Source organism: Hirundo rustica, chromosome 7 (genome assembly GCF_015227805.2).
Source record: "Hirundo rustica isolate bHirRus1 chromosome 7, bHirRus1.pri.v3, whole genome shotgun sequence".
NCBI classification, from domain to species: Eukaryota; Metazoa; Chordata; class Aves; order Passeriformes; family Hirundinidae; genus Hirundo; species Hirundo rustica.
Window position 1 is genome coordinate 11,618,412 of NC_053456.1, and position 19,947 is coordinate 11,638,358.

At 46.9% G+C, this 19,947-nt stretch overlaps 1 protein-coding gene across 5 annotated transcripts in view; it reads right to left on the reverse strand.

Moving 5' to 3' along the window:
• Positions 1–559: 559 nt before the first annotated feature.
• The window catches only part of GLI2 (GLI family zinc finger 2), a 188,922-nt gene continuing 169,534 nt past the window's right edge, over positions 560–19,947 (reverse strand). For 4 of the 5 annotated variants that reach the window (XM_040070008.2, XM_040070007.2, XM_040070010.2 and 1 more), the window contains 5 exons: positions 19,278–19,427; positions 14,842–15,006; positions 10,132–10,413; positions 6,755–7,091; positions 611–5,701 (listed from right to left, as the gene is read on the reverse strand). In XM_040070008.2, coding sequence (XP_039925942.1) covers positions 3,345–5,701; positions 6,755–7,091; positions 10,132–10,413; positions 14,842–15,006; positions 19,278–19,427 — 3,291 coding nt within the window. In that variant the 3' untranslated portion in view covers positions 611–3,344. Of the gene's footprint in view, positions 5,702–6,754; positions 7,092–10,131; positions 10,414–14,841; positions 15,007–19,277; positions 19,428–19,947 lie in introns of all 5 variants that reach the window. The other variant, XM_058421370.1, reaches the window with a different exon arrangement.

Here is a 19,947-nt window from a genome sequence, read left to right on the forward strand (position 1 = left end):
ATCGGTTGCTCACCCAGTAATTGCTGCCCATCACATACATAATGCACAGATTAATTTCTCCTTTCTCCAAACCCAATATTCAATTTGCCATTGTCATGGCCCATCATAGCTCTGCTAATCTTTCCTATTTCTGTCTCTTTTTGGACAACGACCAAGTCAGTCAACAAGCCATTTTTATCAAAAATCTTCTGGTTGACAGATTTGTCCAGCCCTTGCTCTGAGCCCCTCTCCCGTATGACCCCTGCTGCACTGCCATTGTCCTTCAAATCACCTCTGCCAAGAGGCAGTGAAAGACACCTGGGCAGCAGGACTGTGCTTGCAGCAGACACTGACCTTGCTGCCTCTCTTTCTGCCACCTCCATCTCATGGTTACGTGGAAGCTCTTCAATGCAAGACCATTCCACCCTTGTGCTGTATCACAAACCTGCCCTACCAGCTCCTCACCAGCTGTTCCTAAGCACCACCAGGGTCCAACTGACTGTGCTGCTGTGGTAATTACAGACCAAGACCAACCACTGCTTGCCAATAAAAACAAATAACAACAGACACAATAAATTATGAAAAAAAAATTACTTTTTAATGTACAAAAGGTTTATATACAGGTTCAGCATGTTACCTCCATTCTTATGATGTAGAAAACAGCTAAAAATGTTCTTAAGATATAAATTTGACAGAACAATTCACCTACAGTACTTTTAGTAATGATGTCTTCTATACATAATATATACAGTGCTGGCAAGATTATTATAATACTTTTTCAGTAAATGAAGGAAGACCACCACTGGAAAGTCCAAAAAAATCTCAAGTCATTGGAGATTTGGTTTTGCTTCTGTATTTGAACTTTTGCTAATGAGATATCTGTGAGGAGGGACTCAGGAGCCTTTGTTGCCCTATGCAGCTGTTAAAAAAGTCAGATTAGCAATCAAAGGACACACGAAAGCTTGATCCATCTCAGCACAAGGGATGCCCAATTGTACTCCAAGCGTCCAGGACAACATACAATGTCCTAAAACATGTACTGCCCTCTTTTCATGAATGCAAAGGCAAGGGCAGGGTCAGTAACTGCAGGAGAATATATACAGCAGACTATAAAACAATCCCTTTAAACACAACTTTCACAGAAGACACAAATAAACAGCCAGGAACCTTGCTTTGCTCCCCTGTCCTCATGCACCCTGGACATCAGCAGGAGTCATCAAGGGGTGAAGGGCAGGGCTGAGTGCACCCTGTGTGCACCCTCTGCATTTGGGATGAGGATGGATGGGACTGCAGGATGCTGAGCAGCACTTCCCTGCACCAGCCGTGCTCAGGGCTCCCTGGCAGCAAAGCTGTCCTGATCCACCACTGCCAATCACAGCTCCTGCCTATCTGATATCACAGAGTTTGCCTGGAGGTAGCACATGGCATTTTCATGTCAGGTCCTGATCATACTGGGAAGAGTGATCCTGACATTGGTTTGTGCAAAAGGAAAGCAAAGACACCAGAAAAACACCTTTACAAAGCTGTCCTGGTCCTGTGCAGAGGACAGAGTCAGGTGCAAATGAGAACATCTCACAGATATGACAGGGAGACAGGAAGGAAAGAGTGAAGCTCTACAGATGCTTACTCAGTCCAGCTCTAAGAACCTGAAGGGGATGTCACACTTGTTCCTTGCCCTTCAACATATGGGGTACAAAGTATTTGAGGCCATGAGAGCAGGATGGGAGGAGATATCCAATGCAGTCTGAAGTTAAGCAAGGCCTCCTCCCAAGTACCTGCACCCTGCTGCTCCTACCCTTTGCCTAACAACAGCAAAAATAAATAATGCAACAAAGATCAACTTACTGGCAGGTGGGACTGTCGTGGAAACAGCTGATCACTATTATGAGCAGTTATATTCTGGTGGAGAATTTGGATTCAGGAGGCCCTGCTCCTCTCATCTCTTCCCTAATTATGGTTCCAAAAGATTCTCACTGACCAAGCTACTATTCTGACTCAAATACCTGTTTTGAGACTATACATGTTTAGTGCTGCAGGTGCAGTCTGCTAGTCAAATGAACATCTCAGGTTGACCGTGGTATATTTTTTGGATACAGCCTTTTTTTTCATGCTGTGGGACACGTTAAGATAGCACTGGGTGCATGCCAACAAGCCTGCTTGTGGGGCAGGGTACTTTGGCTTATGCTTGGCCCCACATCAGTGCAGCTAGGCACCTGTTGTGCACATGGAGCCCAGGCAGAACCCTGCATTGAGCACATCACGCAGATGAACCCTGGCAGATTTACCTGTTCCCGCAATAATGCCACAGTGCACATTGGGCTGGAACGATCGTAAAACTCTCTCCATCACCATCACTTGTTTATGTGAGCACATCAGCATGGAAGACCCACCAGAGAGAGAAACTGCTGCAAAGCTGCACAGGGATACAGCAATGTGTGCTCCAGCACTCTGACATTAAGGATGCATGTGGGGCACTCACAGAAAGTCACTGTGTTCAGAAGGTGCAAAGTTATGCATGCGTGTCAGTCTGCATGCCAGAGCCTTCCTGCCATGGGGGATTATTTCCCAGTGATTGCTGTTCCTGGGCCTCTGCTCCACTCTGCACATGATATAAACCACATTGTAAACACATCTGATCAAAGTGTGCATTCACCTTTTATGTGTCTCATCAATGTGTCTTTCCAATGTTTTCTCAGAAACACCACTATGTTTTTATAAATGTACTTTTTATATACGCTTCTGACAATACACTATATTTGATTTTTAAAGGAAGAGAGGCCTTGGCTACTTAACAAGAAAGCATGGTAAGGCACTTTGCTGAGAAGCCGTTTCGAAAGGTACAAAGGTATTTATGGTATAAAACAATACTGCTGGCAGAGGGCTTGTTTGGAGACGTAACTAAACCCTACTCTCATCAGAGCAGAATACAAAGTATGGCTTTTATTCTAACCAAAACCGCATCCTCCCATTTCTTTCTGGGGCGGGTTGAAAACGGAATTTTTTTGCAAATGTAACGGAAAATGATGGGGAGTGCTATTTACAGGGCTTCCCAGAAGGGAGGGTTTCATCTCTAACCACCCTCATGCTGTCTCCTAGCTTGGTGGTGATACCGTTCAGTGCTCCGGGAAACCAAGCCAAAAAAAATAATACTAGAGGTGCACCCCTGTGGTACTGAACTGCCTGCATATAGTTTACATAATTCTGTACACAGATTTTTTAAAATTTTCATTTTGAAATCCTTTAATGTATTTAACACTTATAAAAAAAACCCTACTCTACTGGAACAGATTACTTTTGAAAAGCACATTCATACAACTGCTTCACGCAGGGCCCCTTGGATAGCACCAAGGCCTTGTGCTTTACCGTTACGACATCATGTTTAGAAATTTACTCTCTTCCGCCAGCGTGGTTAGCATGGAGCTCATATCACCTATTGCCATATTGCTTATCCCTGCAGGTATGGTGGGCAGAGTCAGAGAGTTTCGTGGAGTTGTCAGGCGAGAGGAATTCTGGGAGAGGTTCTGCAGGATGCTGGGGCTCAGGGTTCCCGACATCAGGCTTGAATGGTCCCCATCATCCATGATGGCATCAAAATCTATCTGGGGTGGCTCAAGACCTTGAGAGTCCACTGTGCTGGACACCTGGTTTGTTCCTGGGGAAGGCAGAGTGGCTGGCTTGCTGTTTTGTGTGCACTGCTGCTGCCTGACCCGACAGTCCGCGTGGTTATCAAAGCCGTTGTTCTGTTCATACATGTGGATTTGGCCGTAATAGTACATCAAGCTGCTGTCCCTCGTGCCGTCCGCGCACTGCTGGGCTGGTGCCAGCAACATGTCACTGGTTCTTTTATGCATGGCCTCTGTCGTCTCCTGGCCGGGGCTGATGGTGCTCGTAGGATGGGGAGTTCTCATGTAGCCCAGCTGCTGGGCAGTGCGGACCCCTCGGGGTCTGCTGCCCGGGTTTGGCTCTGGTGGAGGACGAGGCTGGATCATGCCAGGCGGATACGCCTGTGCAGCTGAACCCATCACGCCCTGCTGAGGCTCAAAACTGGGCTGACTGGAGGTCATGATGGGCTGAGGAAAGGTCTCCTGAGCCACAGGGAAGTTCAGGTGGCTTGGCTGAGATGAGTAGTTCTGCTGACTTGGCTCGTGCATGACCTGTCCCAGGACTGTGCGCTCGCTGTTGCTCCTGACCATCAAAGAAGGGTCGGTTGCCATGTCCATTTGCTGAGGGTGAACGTGGGGTCCAGACTTTGCTGCCATGTTGCTGCAATTAGGAGAGATCTGATTTGGGTTGCCACTGATTGCACTGGGACTCAGCATCTGATGTGGTTGGTTATACCCTGTGTGCAAACCCATATCGGGGTTCATGCTGGGACCTAGGCTCATGGGCTGCTGCCGCAGCTGCATGCAGTTTAGCCTCTGCCCATCCATACCCACGTTTCTCTGCATAAAGCTCTGCTGTGTTGCATTCATGCTGTTGTCTGGCAGCTGTATCTGCTGCTGGTTGTAGTTCTGGTACTGACCAAAGTTCTGCTTCTGCTGGACCACCGCTAAGTTCCCTTGTGAAAACTGCTGCTTCGACTGATTGGACATGATATCAACTGTGCCCGAGCTGACTTCATTCCACTGGACAGGCATATTATTTTTATTAATGTCTGAAGAAGTATCAAAACTCATGGAACACTCTGCCATCATGGGTCCCAAGTGGCTCATGCTTGGCTCAGCCACCGCCATCCTGCGCTGGCCGGGCAAGGCTGGAGGCTGCAGCTTCCCACTTCCTTGGAAGTTCTGCATCTCACTGCTGTATCCCATGGAAGTGCTCTCGGCCACTGTCCCATTGCTCTGGGATTTGATGTACTGTACCACATCATCTGGCAGCATAATGTCATCATCTCCAATGGGTGCGTCTGTCTCCCCAGACATGGCTTCCATGGTGATGTTTTCACTGATGCTGAGTGGTCGGGGTGAGTAGGTGTGTCGGGGCAGGCTCCCATCTGAGCGCCCGTAGCTCTGGAGACCAAAATTCCTCCTGTCTGTGGCGTGTGGAGGATGGAAGGGGTTCATGCTGTTGGTGCTGTTGAAGCGGTGAACTCGTGGGAAAGCCTGGGGATCTCCAGGAGGTCTCCTCACTGGGTCGCTTGCCCGTCTTGTGCAGTTGCCCTGCACCTCATGGGGAAATGCTGGAGCTGATGGGTAGCCATAGCTGTTACCATCGCTGCAACGCCTGGGGCCTGGCGGGAGGCGGATGGAGGGCAAGGTAGGGTCTGGTCCATCCATAAGTGAGATCCTGTTCTTCAGGGTCATCCTCTCCATGTTTGGCAGGGGAGTCGGAGGAGGGCCGCCCGTGGCAGCAGCGTACTTGGCTTTCAGCCTATAGTGCTGAGCTGGTGTGAGGTTCAGCAGACCCGGCATCCCGCTGCACTGGCTCGCCTCGCTCGACCGGCGGGAAGCATCCGTGGAAATCGGGTCATAGGAGTCAGCAGAGCTTGTGTTATTGGGGCGGTGCCCGAGATGCGAAGCCTCGCTGGAACGGCGGCTGGAGAAGTACGGGGAGATCCCTGAGGATCTGCGGCTGACAGTGTAGGCAGAGCTGACGGTGCTTGTTGTACTATCACGGCGCTCGTTGAGTTGGTTCAGCATTGTAACCTCGTTGACAGACAGCTCCATTATTCTGGGGTTAGGCAGCATAGCAGAAGAACCACCACTATTTTCTAGAACGGAGCCTGAAAGAAAGTTTGCAGGGAAGGAGAAGGTTTAGTTCACTGAGAAATTTCACTTTGTAGTGTTCTAGGTGCCAGAATACAGACCCACAAAGCCACCCTCAAATATTTCATGGGAGTGATGGTGAGCTTCATGTGCTGCTAGTGAATTCAAAGCTTCCTTTCTAGCTATTTGTTCATGCAAAGGGAGCAGGAAGACTGGGGAGAGAAGATAGGAAGTCCCTGCTGCAGAGTGTTCCAAACATATATATTCCTTTCCCTCATACTCAGCTTCTGAGGAAATGTGTCCACAAGGGCTTCCCTCAGTAGGACAAAAGTAGGACTGCTGTGAACAGTGCCACATGGACAGCACACAGCAACAACCACAGCTACTCTCTGGGACAGATGCACAGCAGTCAGGGAGAGCAGGCTGAGAGCCCAAAGGCTGACATTCAAAGGCTCTTCTTAGAGTAACCCAAGAAGCTCTCAGATCTAGTATAACACAGGCACTATGCCTTTGGATTTCTTGGCAAAGTTAGAGGATCTCTAGGGGGTTCAAAAAGATGCATTTACCAGGAATCACCAGCCAGTGGGAAATGACCATATAAGGTTGGAGGCAATAGCCAGGAGCTTTTGAGTGACAAAAGGCCTGTCAGAGCTAGATTATGGAGGAAGGTCTTGTCGGGATTGCTGCTGGGCTCCAGCAGTCTCCCAGGAAGCACATTAGCCCTTGGGGAACTGTTACTGATGGAAGAAATGCAAGCAGTCTTGAGGCTGTAACTGGGACAATGAGGGCAGCTGTGTCTGGGTTCTGGGCAAGCTCAGAAACAAGGACACCAACACCTCTGTCTCCCTTCATAGGTCTGTAGAACTGAGAACCTGGCTTTCACTTGCACATCACCAGATGGCTGTGTTTACACCCAAGCTGTCCATTTTTCCTGACATCTTTATCTATCAAAGCATGACTCAGAGGCACTAAGGAATGATCCTCATTCCTCCAGGCCATACTCTTGGTTATGAAACCAGAGTCAAACTCCGGAAGGTTCCTACAGGACATGGTCCAGGCCCAGGGCTTACCATTTCCTGAGATGGGAGGCAGCTTGGTGTTTCTGGCTTGTGGAGCTGGGCTCACCCATGAGCAGGAATCCTTAACTGTCTTGAGTTTCTCCTTCTTGAGTTGTTCAAGTCGTTGCATCGTCGTCATGTGTTTCCTTAGCTGCAGGCTGACTGCCGAGTTACCAGATGAGACCGTTGAGTCCACGACAGGAGCGTTGTCATCCAACGCCGTCAGATCTCCCAGACTTCCCCCGCTGTGCATGTTCATTTCTACTCCACTGTCATTGTTGTTGGTGCTGCCAAGGGGTGATGGCTCACTGCTGCATGACGACTGGCCACCAGGACTGGACTGACACATCTTGGGAAGGAAAAAGAGGAAAAAGAGTTGGGCAGGTGAAAACATGGATGGGAAGAAATCAGGAGCCCAACATCCCCAGTGTTAGTCCTGGAAGCTAGGAGAGCTCCTATCCTAGGCTCTCCCCCCTCTTGTTACCCCTCCCTGCTGCAGGATCTCAGCTCTCCCAAAAGGCAGGTGCCTTCTCCCTGTGAGAGGAGGATGGGACAGCACCTCACAGCTGGAAAAACCATGGTGATTCAAATGCAAGATGGAGAGAAACCAAATGTTCTTCCTCCAAAAGAAGGACAGATGTTTCTCGAAGAAAAGCAGCACGTCACCCGGTTGTGCAAGGTATATTGCAGCAAACAGTGGCTTATCTAACATGGGATCAAGGCTTAAGTATTTCAGACACAACGTATTTCTGTCTTTAAAATACCCTAACATATAATTAGGTTAGCTGACAAACTTCCCCGCCAGATAAAAACCTAGTTCACTGTTTGCAAACTCCCACCTGCAGATAAGGCAGATAAGCACCATAAATATTTATTTTATTTACATTAGGAATGTAAAGTACTCACATTGAGTAGTTTATTTGCAGCAGACACTATATGGTCTGAACTTGCTCTGCTGCTGCTACCAAACAGGATGCCTGTCTTTTCTGCTCCAGGCCCATGCTCCAGCAGAAAATGGGAGTGCTGAAAAGGCAATGTACTCTGCCCTGGGCCAAGGTGGGAATGCAGAGTGCTGCAGTGTTTTTAGTTTACTCCACAGCAGTCCCCCATGGGCAGGGTTGACTGGCTCTGATTGCCCTTCATTCCAGATGACAGAGATTGCAATCCCAAGATTTAATGGCAAGTTGTGATGCTGGGAGAAAGGCGGCAAAGGGAATCATCGGGCACTGCGTCCTTCCCCTTTCTGCACTCAAGCAAATTTCTCCTATCTCTCCCCACTGCCCCACATACTTCCACGTCCACCCTGCAACGGTTAAATGGACACAGAGATCTGCAGGAGGTCATGCTTTATACAGCTATTTTAATACAAAGGATTCTTTGCTCACCTTAGTACCGACTGTCCTTAGGAAGGTAGAGTAAGGAAGGGTAAGTGGGAATAAAGAACAGGTTGTTAGGACAAAGACAGCATTAACAAAAAGGACCAGGTTAGTAAAAGGAAGAAGAGGGAAATGCAGAATACAGCACAAATTACCAACATACCCCCCACTCCCATACCCCATCTTCCCTGCCTTTTCTCTTTGGGGGCACAAATAAAAGCTCCTAAGAGAGACTTTCTACCCGTTTCCATGGTTTTGGGGTGACACACAAATATGGTTCAAAACAAAGAGCCTGGGAATGACGGGAACCAGTGAGATAACTCCCCCCTCCCACCACCCCAACCTTATCCACGAAACTGGAGTTGGATGTGCACCCACCAGATGAGATGCCACCTGTTAAATATGCACAAGTGAAGTGTGCAGTGCTGGAGAGGGACAGCGAAGAGAAACACTTGACCCAGGGCCCTGCTGCCAATAAGGTGGCTTGGCTGGAACCCTGGGAGCACAGAGTGCTAGGAAAACAAGCCCATACCTTCAAGAAGCAGGGTGGGGAGCTGTAACTGTGTCAGTGTTTTCATAGGAAGAAAACAATAAAACACATGGAGGAAGAGTACTGGAGAAAGGTCATTCTGTCCAGTGGTTCTCACACAGCTTTTGTAGCACAGCACAGAACCTCATCCAAGGAAACTGTTTCTTTAGTCAATTAGAGATATCCTGGATGTGTAAATACTATTTTTTTTCCTAACTGAAACATGCTGCTTATTAGTAATTTGTCCAACAACACATCCCCTAACCCTTCTGAGAAAATCTTTGTAGCTCCAGGGCATGCTTTTCACGGGAATAACAATCTTTTAGCCTGGATTCAAATCAAGAAAATATATACTTTGGAGCTCAAAGTCGTTTCAGCTCAAGTGGGAAGTCTGGGGAATATGTGAACACTCCTTTGCAGGTGAAGGTTTTCTCTTCTGTATCTAGCCTATACCCTGTCCGACTCTGAGCTGATGCAGCAGACCAGAACTTGGGGTACAAAAGTGAAAAGAAACACCAAAAGGCAAAAGTGGTTTGTGTGCTGCGATGCTCCATCTCCTCCTCCATCCTGGATGGGGTGGGAGAGGTTTGATGTGTTTGAAACCACCACTATACGCAGCTCCTTAGTACCACTAACCACACTAGTGCCAATTGTGGAGCTGCTGTAACAGACAGAAAGCTGATAAATGGTCTTTGCTTCAGGTGCTGGAGCTGTAAAGCTTGATCATGGTTGAGTGACAGTCTGTACTCTGTGGGCCACAGCATTGCTCCCATGTTTATTCCTAGTTTTGCTCTCTTGCCCCATCATCCCGCTACAATTTTCTCTGGCAGCTGGGAGTCATGTATTGAATTTCTGTACTCCTGACTTATCTGCTCTAGCCAACCTCAACTGATCAGGGAGGTGGGACTAGATGATCTCAAGAGGTCCCTGACAACTTCAGTGATTTTGTGCTTCTGTGTATGGTGGACAGGATCAAGGAATTGAACTTGCTTTAAGATACTCAACAAAAATAAAACAGCTGGTTTTATCCCCACTGGCTTCATCAAACAGCAGCAGACTAGAAAGGAGTGAAGTGTGCAGGGAGGAGGGGAAAAGGGACTGCTTAAGCCAGGACCTTTGCTTCAAGAAGCGTTCATCAATCTGTGCCCTGTGGTCATTGCTCAGTATAAACTGGTGAGGAAAGTAAAGCTCATTTGACCACAACACTCTTGGGTTTTACTCACTTTCACAGCACAGGAATGCCAAGCTCAGCACAGGGCATCACATGGACCCCATGACTACAAGGGCAGGAATTTATGATGCTGGGTAGGAAGGTACAAAGTTTACTGGACTATGCCCTGACCTGCAGTTTCATTTCCGGACTTGAACTCTAGGGTTGGAGGGCACCTGCCCAGAGAGGTAAATGGCATACAAATGCTTCATGCCCCTACTGCATCAGGGAAATCAGGAACCACGTAATTTCTGCCAAAAGCAACTGCTCTTACCACAGAATTCTCTGTTTTTATTGTTTTGACTTGTAAGCAATCCTCCATGCTCCTCGTGGTGCTGTTGGCCTCGGGGGTCTCCTCTGACACCTTGCTGCTCTGCTTGGCACTTGCCTCATTGTCCCCATTTTCCTTGAGTGGAGGTGGCCTCGGGTGAACGTCATTGCGCTGCTTCTTCGTGACGTGAGCGTCAGGCCCGTGCACCGTCTTGACGTGTTTTCTGAGGGAACTGGGGTCCGTGTACCGCTTCGTGCAGCCAGGGATTTTACAGACGTACGGCTTCTGTCAATACAAGCAAATCTTGGGTTATATTTAGAATAAGCCCAAATATTCCAGGTACAGTGTATGGGCCAAGAAAATACAATGAGCATAAGCAGCAGGCAGCAGCAAAATGTGGAGCAGATGCTCCACAGGGTTCTGTAAGACTGAGATATGGAAGATGTGATATATGGGCTGCTGCTGATCCACACAGACTTGGCTGGTCATTTCATGTTGGCTAAACTTCTTGTTTTCAGTTTCTGGATCAAAAGACAGCTAAGAATTCATGAAATACTTTCCTAGTATTACTTTCCCATGTATGTATTTGCTCGGGTGGCCACAGGAATGTTTCCTGATTAAGGATGGGAGGGAGGTGATGTAGCGGACTGGGCATAACGCATTCGCTCTGCTAAGGTGGGGTCTGCACTAAGAAAATGTCTGAAACCTTTTGGCTGATGGAGGTCCAGTGAAATCAAGCCAGACTGGACTCACCTTACTCAATCTATCAAACTGCTCCAGCACCTGTCACCTTGAAATCTGCTATTGTGCAAAACAAACCACAGGCATGCGATGTTTTTTTCAGATGACAGCACTATATCCCAAATTCATGAATCATTGATTGCCATAGGAAAACAAGGCTGGAGCCATGCTTCTGGAAGCAGAAGTCAGCAAACAGATACTTTTATTCTTTTAAGTTTTTTGTTTTACTGAGTCTCCAATTCCAAAGTGTGTTAGCACTGCAGTTGTTTGAGCTGCTGCGCTGGAAGCTCTGAATTCATCACAAGTTCCGCTTTTGGCCTCACAACTACTCTATGTATTTTTCTGCCAATGCACTAGTATAAATCCATGAGAAAAACCAGACAGATGTTATTTGAAGGCTACCCAAACTGATAATTCCTATTAGTTTTTTTTTAAAAATCTGTTTTGTAATTTTGTCCAGGAACTTAAGTGAAAAAATACAACGGAGTAGATATTCTTTGCAGAAAGCCAGCACCATCACATGAAAAACACTGAAAGTCTGTTTTGTATTCAAAAGCATGCTTCCTGACTGATCTTGGCACATCACTCAAACCATCTAAATCCACGTAACACCCCACTGAGGTAAATATTTAATATATTTTAAAGCTGGGTAAACCAAAGCACAAAAATTAAAATAGTTTGTTTAAAAATATCATGCAACCTTTTGCACAAGCATTATAGAAATATTATTACTGCTATTAAGCCTTATTACAAAGAACAGAACCCCCACCATATGTGCTGAAAAAATCCTGGATATGAACAGCTCAATGAGTTTTTATAAATATCCCTTCGGCTCAATAATTCTTATTTTTCAGACCCCAGCAATTAAGATAACATGATCACTGTTGCTTGGACAGCAGACACTCCACCTAAGGGGATTCAATCATCCCCTCCACCAGGCCACACCCCTTACAACTGAGCTCAGCACAACTGCTGTTTCATTGGTGTGGCTCCATCTATCCCTGGGTTATCCAGATTCTGACATCTAGTGACATCTTCACCCTAGTAAAGTCAAGAGTTTAGACATCTTAGATGCCTCGCTCCCTCTCTCATGCACATACAGGGTAATACTCCTTAGGGTGGGAGAACTGGAGAACTCCCCATGCACTAAGCAGAACTGGATTTATGTTTTACCCTTCTTCAGCCTGAGTTGCTAAAAATGACACTGAGTCTTTGGCTGGCCATGAACTCACGCCACTCTGTGTGTGTACTGGAGAGTGGTCACTGGATGAAAGACCTTTTTCCTGGTGTAACTTTGAAGGTATCAAAGGGATTCAAACAGTCACTGAAAGTTTAAAATGAAATAGTGTGTTTGACATTTCAACAATCCAACCAAAGTCAGTGTGGTAACATATTCCCAGCCTTGAACTTCAGCATGTTTGGACCATACACCTATGTCCTGTCACACAATGATAGTGACAAATACAGGAAACTTGGAACTTCCCCCTTAGAGGAGACCTGGATGACTAACTCTGAAAGTGGTATATTTCAAGTAAATACTGCAAGCAGAGGGAAATATTTAGAAGGTAGCTAGGAACCACAATAGAGTTACCAATGGGTAATGGGAAATATTCACAGCCACAAACTTCTGCTTTGCATTTGTGTGGTTTTGTGAGCCAAGGTCCCAGTACAGTTTGCTAAGCCAGTGGTCATGGCCACAGCTGGACGCAGGACCCTCGCCTGGGCCTGCTGCCCAGTGTGATGAGCTTTGCTGTGAGGGATTCCATCTGTTGTAAGGGATTGTGTTATATGGTCCTCAAAAAGAGGATGTCAAAAATATGGCCCAGAGAGCCACTGTATGTGGCCTACAGATCTCCCATAAGTCTTGGGGTGTATCTGTATTGCATCAAGGAGGGTTAAACAGCAGTTCAGGGGTGAGCACGACTGCAAAATGTAACATTGTTTGGATTATAGCAGTTCCTTGTAGTTCCTGTGGCAAGGCCAGCTGGTCTGCAATAGACCCTCCACTAGTGACTGTGTTGTTCCTATACCAGAGAAGGGGTTGGTGTCCTTTAGGGGAAGCAGCTGAAGAGGATAAAATCTGTTATGTGAATCTTTAACTTGCGTTGTTTGAAAGTAGCTTGTGCCAAGTGTCAGCATATTTAGATCAGGGTCCACAAGAGACATGGAGTTGGATGCTCCTGCCCTAAAGCCTCACCTTCTTGCACAAGGGAAGCCCAAACGATCTGACTTTCAAGTGCATTCAAGTTTTTCTCAGATGAAGTGAAGAGTTATTCCAGATCCAATGCAGCTCCTGATCTGGATCACTTGGAAATCTGAGCCCACTGGAGAAATTACATTTACTAACACATTCAAAATGAAAATTCCACAAGGGACATTAGCTGGCTCAGATGGGAAACTGCCCTGCCTAGCAAAGCTCCTGGTAAAGCTCCAGGGATCTGAGCTCAAGTGATCTACGGGCAAAAAAGTCGCTCACATACTGTCAGTGTGCACAGACTGGGCTGAGTGAGTCTGTATCCACCACTGAAAGCTGTGCTGGCAGTCTTGATCCATTCACAAGAGAATCCTTAGGAGCTGAAGAGAGATGTAAATTTCCTTTAAGACAGGAAAAAATGTTGCAAAAATGTAAATCTTCAGTGGCTTAATTGATTTATTCAGCTTATGAGAACAGAGAGTGGCTTAACGCTGCAAAATTAAGAGGTAGAAATAACAATGAAAGGGACACTGGATCCAGCGCTGGAGGAAGGCAGAAAAGGTATCCAGGGCTGAAGAATGAGCAGTTTCCAACATATAAAATGTGAGATTAAACCACAACTGCCTACCTTTCAGAGGAAGAAGCTTTAACATAGAAAAATGATGTAGTTAAACACCACTTACTGGGAATGCAGGATGCTGGGCAGATGAGAGTTGCAACCTATCTTTCTGTTGCCTCCTGACCTCAAAGTTAGTGTAGCCTTAAAACAACTCCAAACTATGCAGTTTAAGTGTGGATATGGGTTAATTTTAATCTGTGTCTTGCTGGTAGAGAACAATCCTGACATTTGGGTTCATACCCAAACCTATTCAAACAACACTGCGATGCTGGTGATTCATCAGTCCATCTCGGCATCATCTCAGCATGGAAGTGGACTCTAGATTTTGAGTCTTTATTCTGACTCAAACAGAACCTCTGAAACCTACAGAACTTTGGTTATCACTGACTGATGCTATGCCAGAGAAAAAAATACTCCCAACAAGCCCTTTTTAGACAGAGCATCGCTTCAAAAGGCTGTCAACCGTGGCAACTGCGTTCCATTCTCCAATAGTCTATATTTAACTGTTGCAAATTAGGCTACAGACTGAATTCTTCATGGCTGAAAACACTATTAGAACTTTAGAGTGTTGTTTTTTCTTCCCCTGTCAGCTAATTAGTGGTAATATAAATTTCAATCGTTGGCCGTGGTTGATTGCAACAGACCATCACATGCGTTACAATAAAGGCAATTTCCTCTGCTCCCCAACTACTAATAGTGGGTCTTAATTATCCAAGGTTAACAAAGCATTGCATTGTGCTTTATCATTGTACATCAAACGATGGAGGGAGTATTATTTCCAGAGCATCAGGATCCAGGGTAGCTGTTATATTACTGCAAGTCTGCTCCACAGTAATATTAAACACCACTTGCACAACTGTACTATACTATCTGTGCTATTAAAAATTATAAATTTGGAAAATGCTTGTTTTCATTTCCAAAGTCGATTAAAAAGTTTGCATACTTTAACATCTGTTTATGATTTCAAACACAGCTTTCATAAATATAAAGCTAATGTGTTCTGGCTCCCCAGCAAAATAAATCCCATTAAAAAAATAAGATAAACCTCTCATTACAGTAGGTTTCTTTTTTACATGTGTCCAGTGTGTAAAGTGTATGTTTATTGTCAGCAAAGTTTAAAAAAAAGCCCTCCGTTGAGCTGTGGTGAGCCCAGGCTTACCTCATTGGAATGTGTCCTGTTCTGGTGCTTGGCTCTGTCCGAGGCATTGGAAAAGGCTTTATTGCAGCCTTCGTGTTCACAGACATAAGGTTTTTCTCCAGTGTGGGACCTCAGGTGTGTCTTTAAGTTCTCCAGGCGGGAATAGGCTTTGGAACAACCCTCAAACTAAAATTAAAAAAACATACGAGGAGTGATTAATTAACCAGAAAAATTTGGTTTTTCCCCCTGCCTAAACCCTTCTCATCTGTTTCTCATTCTTTTTTTTTTTTTTTTTTTTTCCCTTCTTTTTAAAGGGCTTGTGTTTTAGGGAACAACATCCACTTTGTTGGGAGAATTTGCTTCCCTAGGCAGGCTGAGAGTTTCAACAGTGAGTCATATTTGAGGTGCTACTCCTTGTTGGGTACTCACCTGACATTTCAACAAGTGACTCTTTTTTCCCAGCAGGGCTAAACACCCCTCCACTCCTCCCAGAGCTCTCTTAGCCCCTCCTGCCACCACTCTGCATCTAAAACACTCAGAAACAGGGGCCCCCTCCTTCCCACCTAGGGAACTGACAGCTTCTCCACAGTCTGACCAGCCTTGCCACTTCACTAGCGCCAGCACTGGAAAGGGCAGACGCTTCCCTAACACACAAAGAGAAATCTAGCAAGCTTTAAAGTTTCCCAAATTACAGTTTGGGTCTGCTCTTGGAGGATGCCATGGTCAGGCTGTCTGACATTACCACTTTAAAAAACACGACTGTCAATCTCAAAGGCAGATGGATTTTTGGATGACAAAACAGGCCAGGAACCTTCCTCCTGGAAGGAAATCAGCTGCCCACACAATGAGAAGGAGCAGCCTGGGAGATGTGGTGAGGCTCTGGGTGATGTAAATCCTGCCACTCTCCATTCTGGATGGGCTGGAGGCTTCTCCCTGCACCTGCCCTGTCTCAGCATGGGAGGATTTCACCTCAAACCAAGGAGGCTCTTAAGTGCTCTCTGACAAAACAAGTGGGAGGTTTTAAGAAATGCAAGACTCCCTTGCAAATTCTAGCTAAATGTTGCACTGCCTGCTCAGCTGGGAGCATTGAAAAGCCCAGGCTGTATTTTCTATTAAAAAAAAACACCCTTTAAATTTCAGCAAGCAGCCCCTCCTGCTGTAATGTATGTGCTGTATTTTAGCCACATCACTTAAACATGTCTACAAGTTCAGCCCAGTTGTGACAAGACCTCACATTGCTCTGCTTGAATCTTGGCCAGTGAAGAAACTGGAGCCACAGCAGGACAGGTCATCTCCTGGGCAGCTGAGTGGTTCTGCATATCCAAAGGTCTGGTCAAAGGCACCTGCATTCAGCTGCAGCAGCACCTGTCACCTCGTGCTGCACATGCACAGGACCTGCCAGACTGCTAGGGAGGGAGGCAAACATGCAGCCCACGTGTCCCAGGGTGACTTTATGATGCTTGTATCCCCAAACATCTGCTCTGTTTGTGCTGTATATTGAGTACTGTGCCTTTAAGACTGGTTCTGGGAGCAAAGGGGGAGCAAGAGCAGAGTTTTGAGAAAACTGCCTGACTCCTCCACATTCTTCTCCAGGCAGGGTGTTTGGCAGAGGCTTGGAGAAACTGCAGGACAGAGATATTTTTGCTTTTATTTAGTTTCAGCTAGCTAGGGCAGAGAAGTTCCCTGGACTGTTTTTTTTCTTTTTTTTCTCAGAACTGTTTAAACCTGCTCTGGACTGAAAGCCCAGGGGAGCACTGGGGGCTGCACCTGCGGCCCACCGGGGCCTGGACCTCGGCATTTTCCAGCAGCGCCGGAGGGACCGGGACCAAGGAGAGACTGAGAGAGAGAGCCGAGCTCCACCCACGGCAAGGACTTTCTCAATTTGCCATCTCACTCCAGAACGACAGGTTTTATTGTTTCACATTATTCATTCTTTGTACTTGTGAGCAATTTGTTTGTTAAGTAAAATAGTTTTTTCCACTTTTCTCTGAGGAAGTTCTTTACCAGACCCATTTGGGGAGGGGCCATTTGGGTTTGCTCCCCAGAGGGACCCCATTCAGGGGTTTTCTCCCAGATTAGCCCTAAACCAGGACACCATGAAACAGGCTGATCCCATGCAACTTTGTTGTGTTGGAAAAGAAGGATTTCTTAAGATCCTTTTTAAGGTCTAGCATAGGGATGGTGGACATAAGGCAGACTTGCTCTGCTTTTGAGATATCCATGTCTCTTCAAGGACCAGTAGGAGCATCCTGCAAGAGCTTCCACAGCTTTGTCAGGGCAGGATAGATCCAGTTTTTCTACCTCAGACAATTTTCATTAGCTCATTTGTCCCACAGAACATGCCACAGCTCTGAGGCAGCACAGTATATCTCTTTCTTCTCTTGCCCCGTACAAATAATCCTTTACAACTCAAGTCGCTTACAGTTATTGAAATACATCATTCCTCTTGCTGAAAAACAAAGGGAACTCAGCATGAGACAACTCATGTGTCCATTCTAGTTTTGTTGCATACTGATGCAAAAATGCAGTTATTAAGAGCAAAAGTTCTAAGGCCATATTTTCAAATAAGAGCTTCTCAGCAAAGCAGCCTGTGCATGTTCAAAGCCGTTGTTCCCACTCTTACGTGTGGATTTGATTATGCCAGTGGGAGTTCTGGCTGTCATCTGTTGAAATAATCCTCGACCAAATACCAGGCTGCAATTGGGCTCATCTGTAGCTTTATGTACACCACAAACCTTGTCTGAAACAAATGTTGCTTTGAAAAATCACTGCCAGGCTTGGACAAGGAATGCTCTGCCACAGAAGAGCACTGTCTGCAGAACCGCCATTATCCTAGACAACTGGAAAATGATGGTTCTCCAGTTTGGGGACAGTCGCTGCAACATACTGCACATGAAGGGCTGCAGTTCTCCAGATGGCAGAGGGTGACTCGGGACTCAAACACAGCCTTGCCATTGCTCCAGTGTGACAAAACTGAGGCTGGAAAAGGGCAGGATTGTGCAGCAGTGTTTTTTCCTGCTCCACCACATCACTGAAGAGGATGTAGCCACTGCTGCTTTTGTCTGCTGAGTACCTCTGCCTACAAGGGCAGGCTACACTTGCCCTCAGTGCTCACTTTGTATGCACCAACAATCAATATTTCTTGATACTTTTAAGGAAGATTGGTAAAGCACTAGACTGGGCAAAGTGCTTTAGAAGATTAAAACAAAGGACATGGCCCTGTGCCCCAGGGGAGCTTATGCTCTAAATTAAATGAACACAGGGCTGGAAGATTGATAAAGGAGTCATGCAGCAAGCAAAACATACATATCCTCATATTTGTAAGCAGGAGCTGGGGCAGAGCCAGGAAGCGAGCAGGGCTGGAATTGGCTAATGGAGCAGAAGAGGAGGAAGATATGGGAGGAGGGCTCAGACATCGTCTGAGCAGGAAGAGACTCATCCCCAAGCCTCTGGGGAGAGGAACAGTGTCATGCTGACAGCAGAGGAGGTATGAAATACCATCAGGAGAAGGCAGAGAGCAGAGGATATAAAAAGACAGGGATGGACCTTTGGAAGGAATAAGGGCTGGAGGAGATGAGGAGGGAGATTGTGAACGCCTCTCCCATCAGCTGACCACAGTAACTGAACTTCATAACCTTGCTTCTCTCTTGTGCCCTGCATCGTTGGCTGCTCCGCATCAGCAAGCAGTGTGGTGGGAGGCTCCAAGGCACATAATGGGATTTCATATCTTGAGGCTAAGGAGGAGGAGAGCCCAGCTCTCCCATCTGGTCAGTGAGCCTGCACCCACAGGGCTGAGATACAAAATAGTACTCCATACTCTTCCTCAGGCAGTGTTTAACCCTAGACACAGTGCTGCTGGTATGCAGGTGGTCTGGGGACTGAGCTCTTCTTGGAGTTTAAGCACCTATGGCTTAACCTCACCTCTGGATTAAGAGAGCAAAGGCAGGAGGTGTTGGCTGAGATTTGCAGGCTAGAAAGAGGCATGTGTGCATGCTTGGGTCCATGGGTGAGGGAATCTTGCAGTCCCAGCAGCTGTAGTGGGTGATGCCAAGTTAGACATAACCAGGGTTAGGTGTCTCCCCACAGTGTGGCCATTATGGATTTCTTTCTTGGATGTAGGCAACTAAATTGGCTGGATTTTCACCTTAAGTGACTTGTCCTGAGTTGCTTTGGATTTCTGTGGTAGATCTGAAGTAATTCTCCCCAAGGAAATGCAGTTTTGCCCACTGACACCTCAACCACACTCCTTGACCTCTTGTCCTGTCCCCAGGGTCTTACCTATAAGTAGCTGTAACCCAGACGCAGAGGGTTGGGCTGGCTCTGAGCTGCTGCCAGTGGCTGGCCTGGTAGAGCCCTACCTGAAGCCATGCCCATTTCTGCAAACGTATTTTTGTGACCACCCCAGCCCGGTGTCCCACTTGCCAAGGGAGATGCACCATGTGTCCCTGCCACCTCACCGTGCACTTGTGTGGCTTCTCTCCCGTGTGCCTTCGCATGTGCACCACCAGCATATACTGAGCCTTGAAGGGCTTCTGCTCCCGTGTGCAGTCCTGCCAGCGGCAGACAAACTCCTTCTTCTCCCCGTGGATGTGATCGTTGTTGATGTGCTGGTAGGAGAGAAAGGAAAACCAGGTCACTCCTGGAGGAGCTGATGCCAGTGAATCATGCACAGTGCTCCGAAAGCCAGATGTTCCCTCCCCAGTGTTTGTCAGGCACAGCAGCACCTGGGTGCCAGGTGCACAGGTAACACCAGGGACACGGGACCCAGCACCGTGGTCTGGTGTGTCCTGCAGAGGAAGGTGTGCAGCACCCGGCACGCTGGGTACAAAGCAGGCTAAAAATGCGAGGTTTGCAAAAGCAATGAGGACCCATGGTGCCAGGGAGAAGGGAGTCCTCTCAGTGTGCTCCCAGCTGTTAAATGCCACGCTTGAGGGGGATGACAGAGTAATTTTTGTTTCTGCTGAACCCTCCTGTGCTGCATTTATGCACCTGTGACCTTTTCCTGGAGTGCTGCTGGAAGATGGTGGACAGGAGGAGATATGCCTTGGTTGGATTCAAAAATCTTAAAGGTCTTTTCCAGCCTAAATGATCCTATGCTTCTAAGTCCATATGCTGGCTCCTTGACAT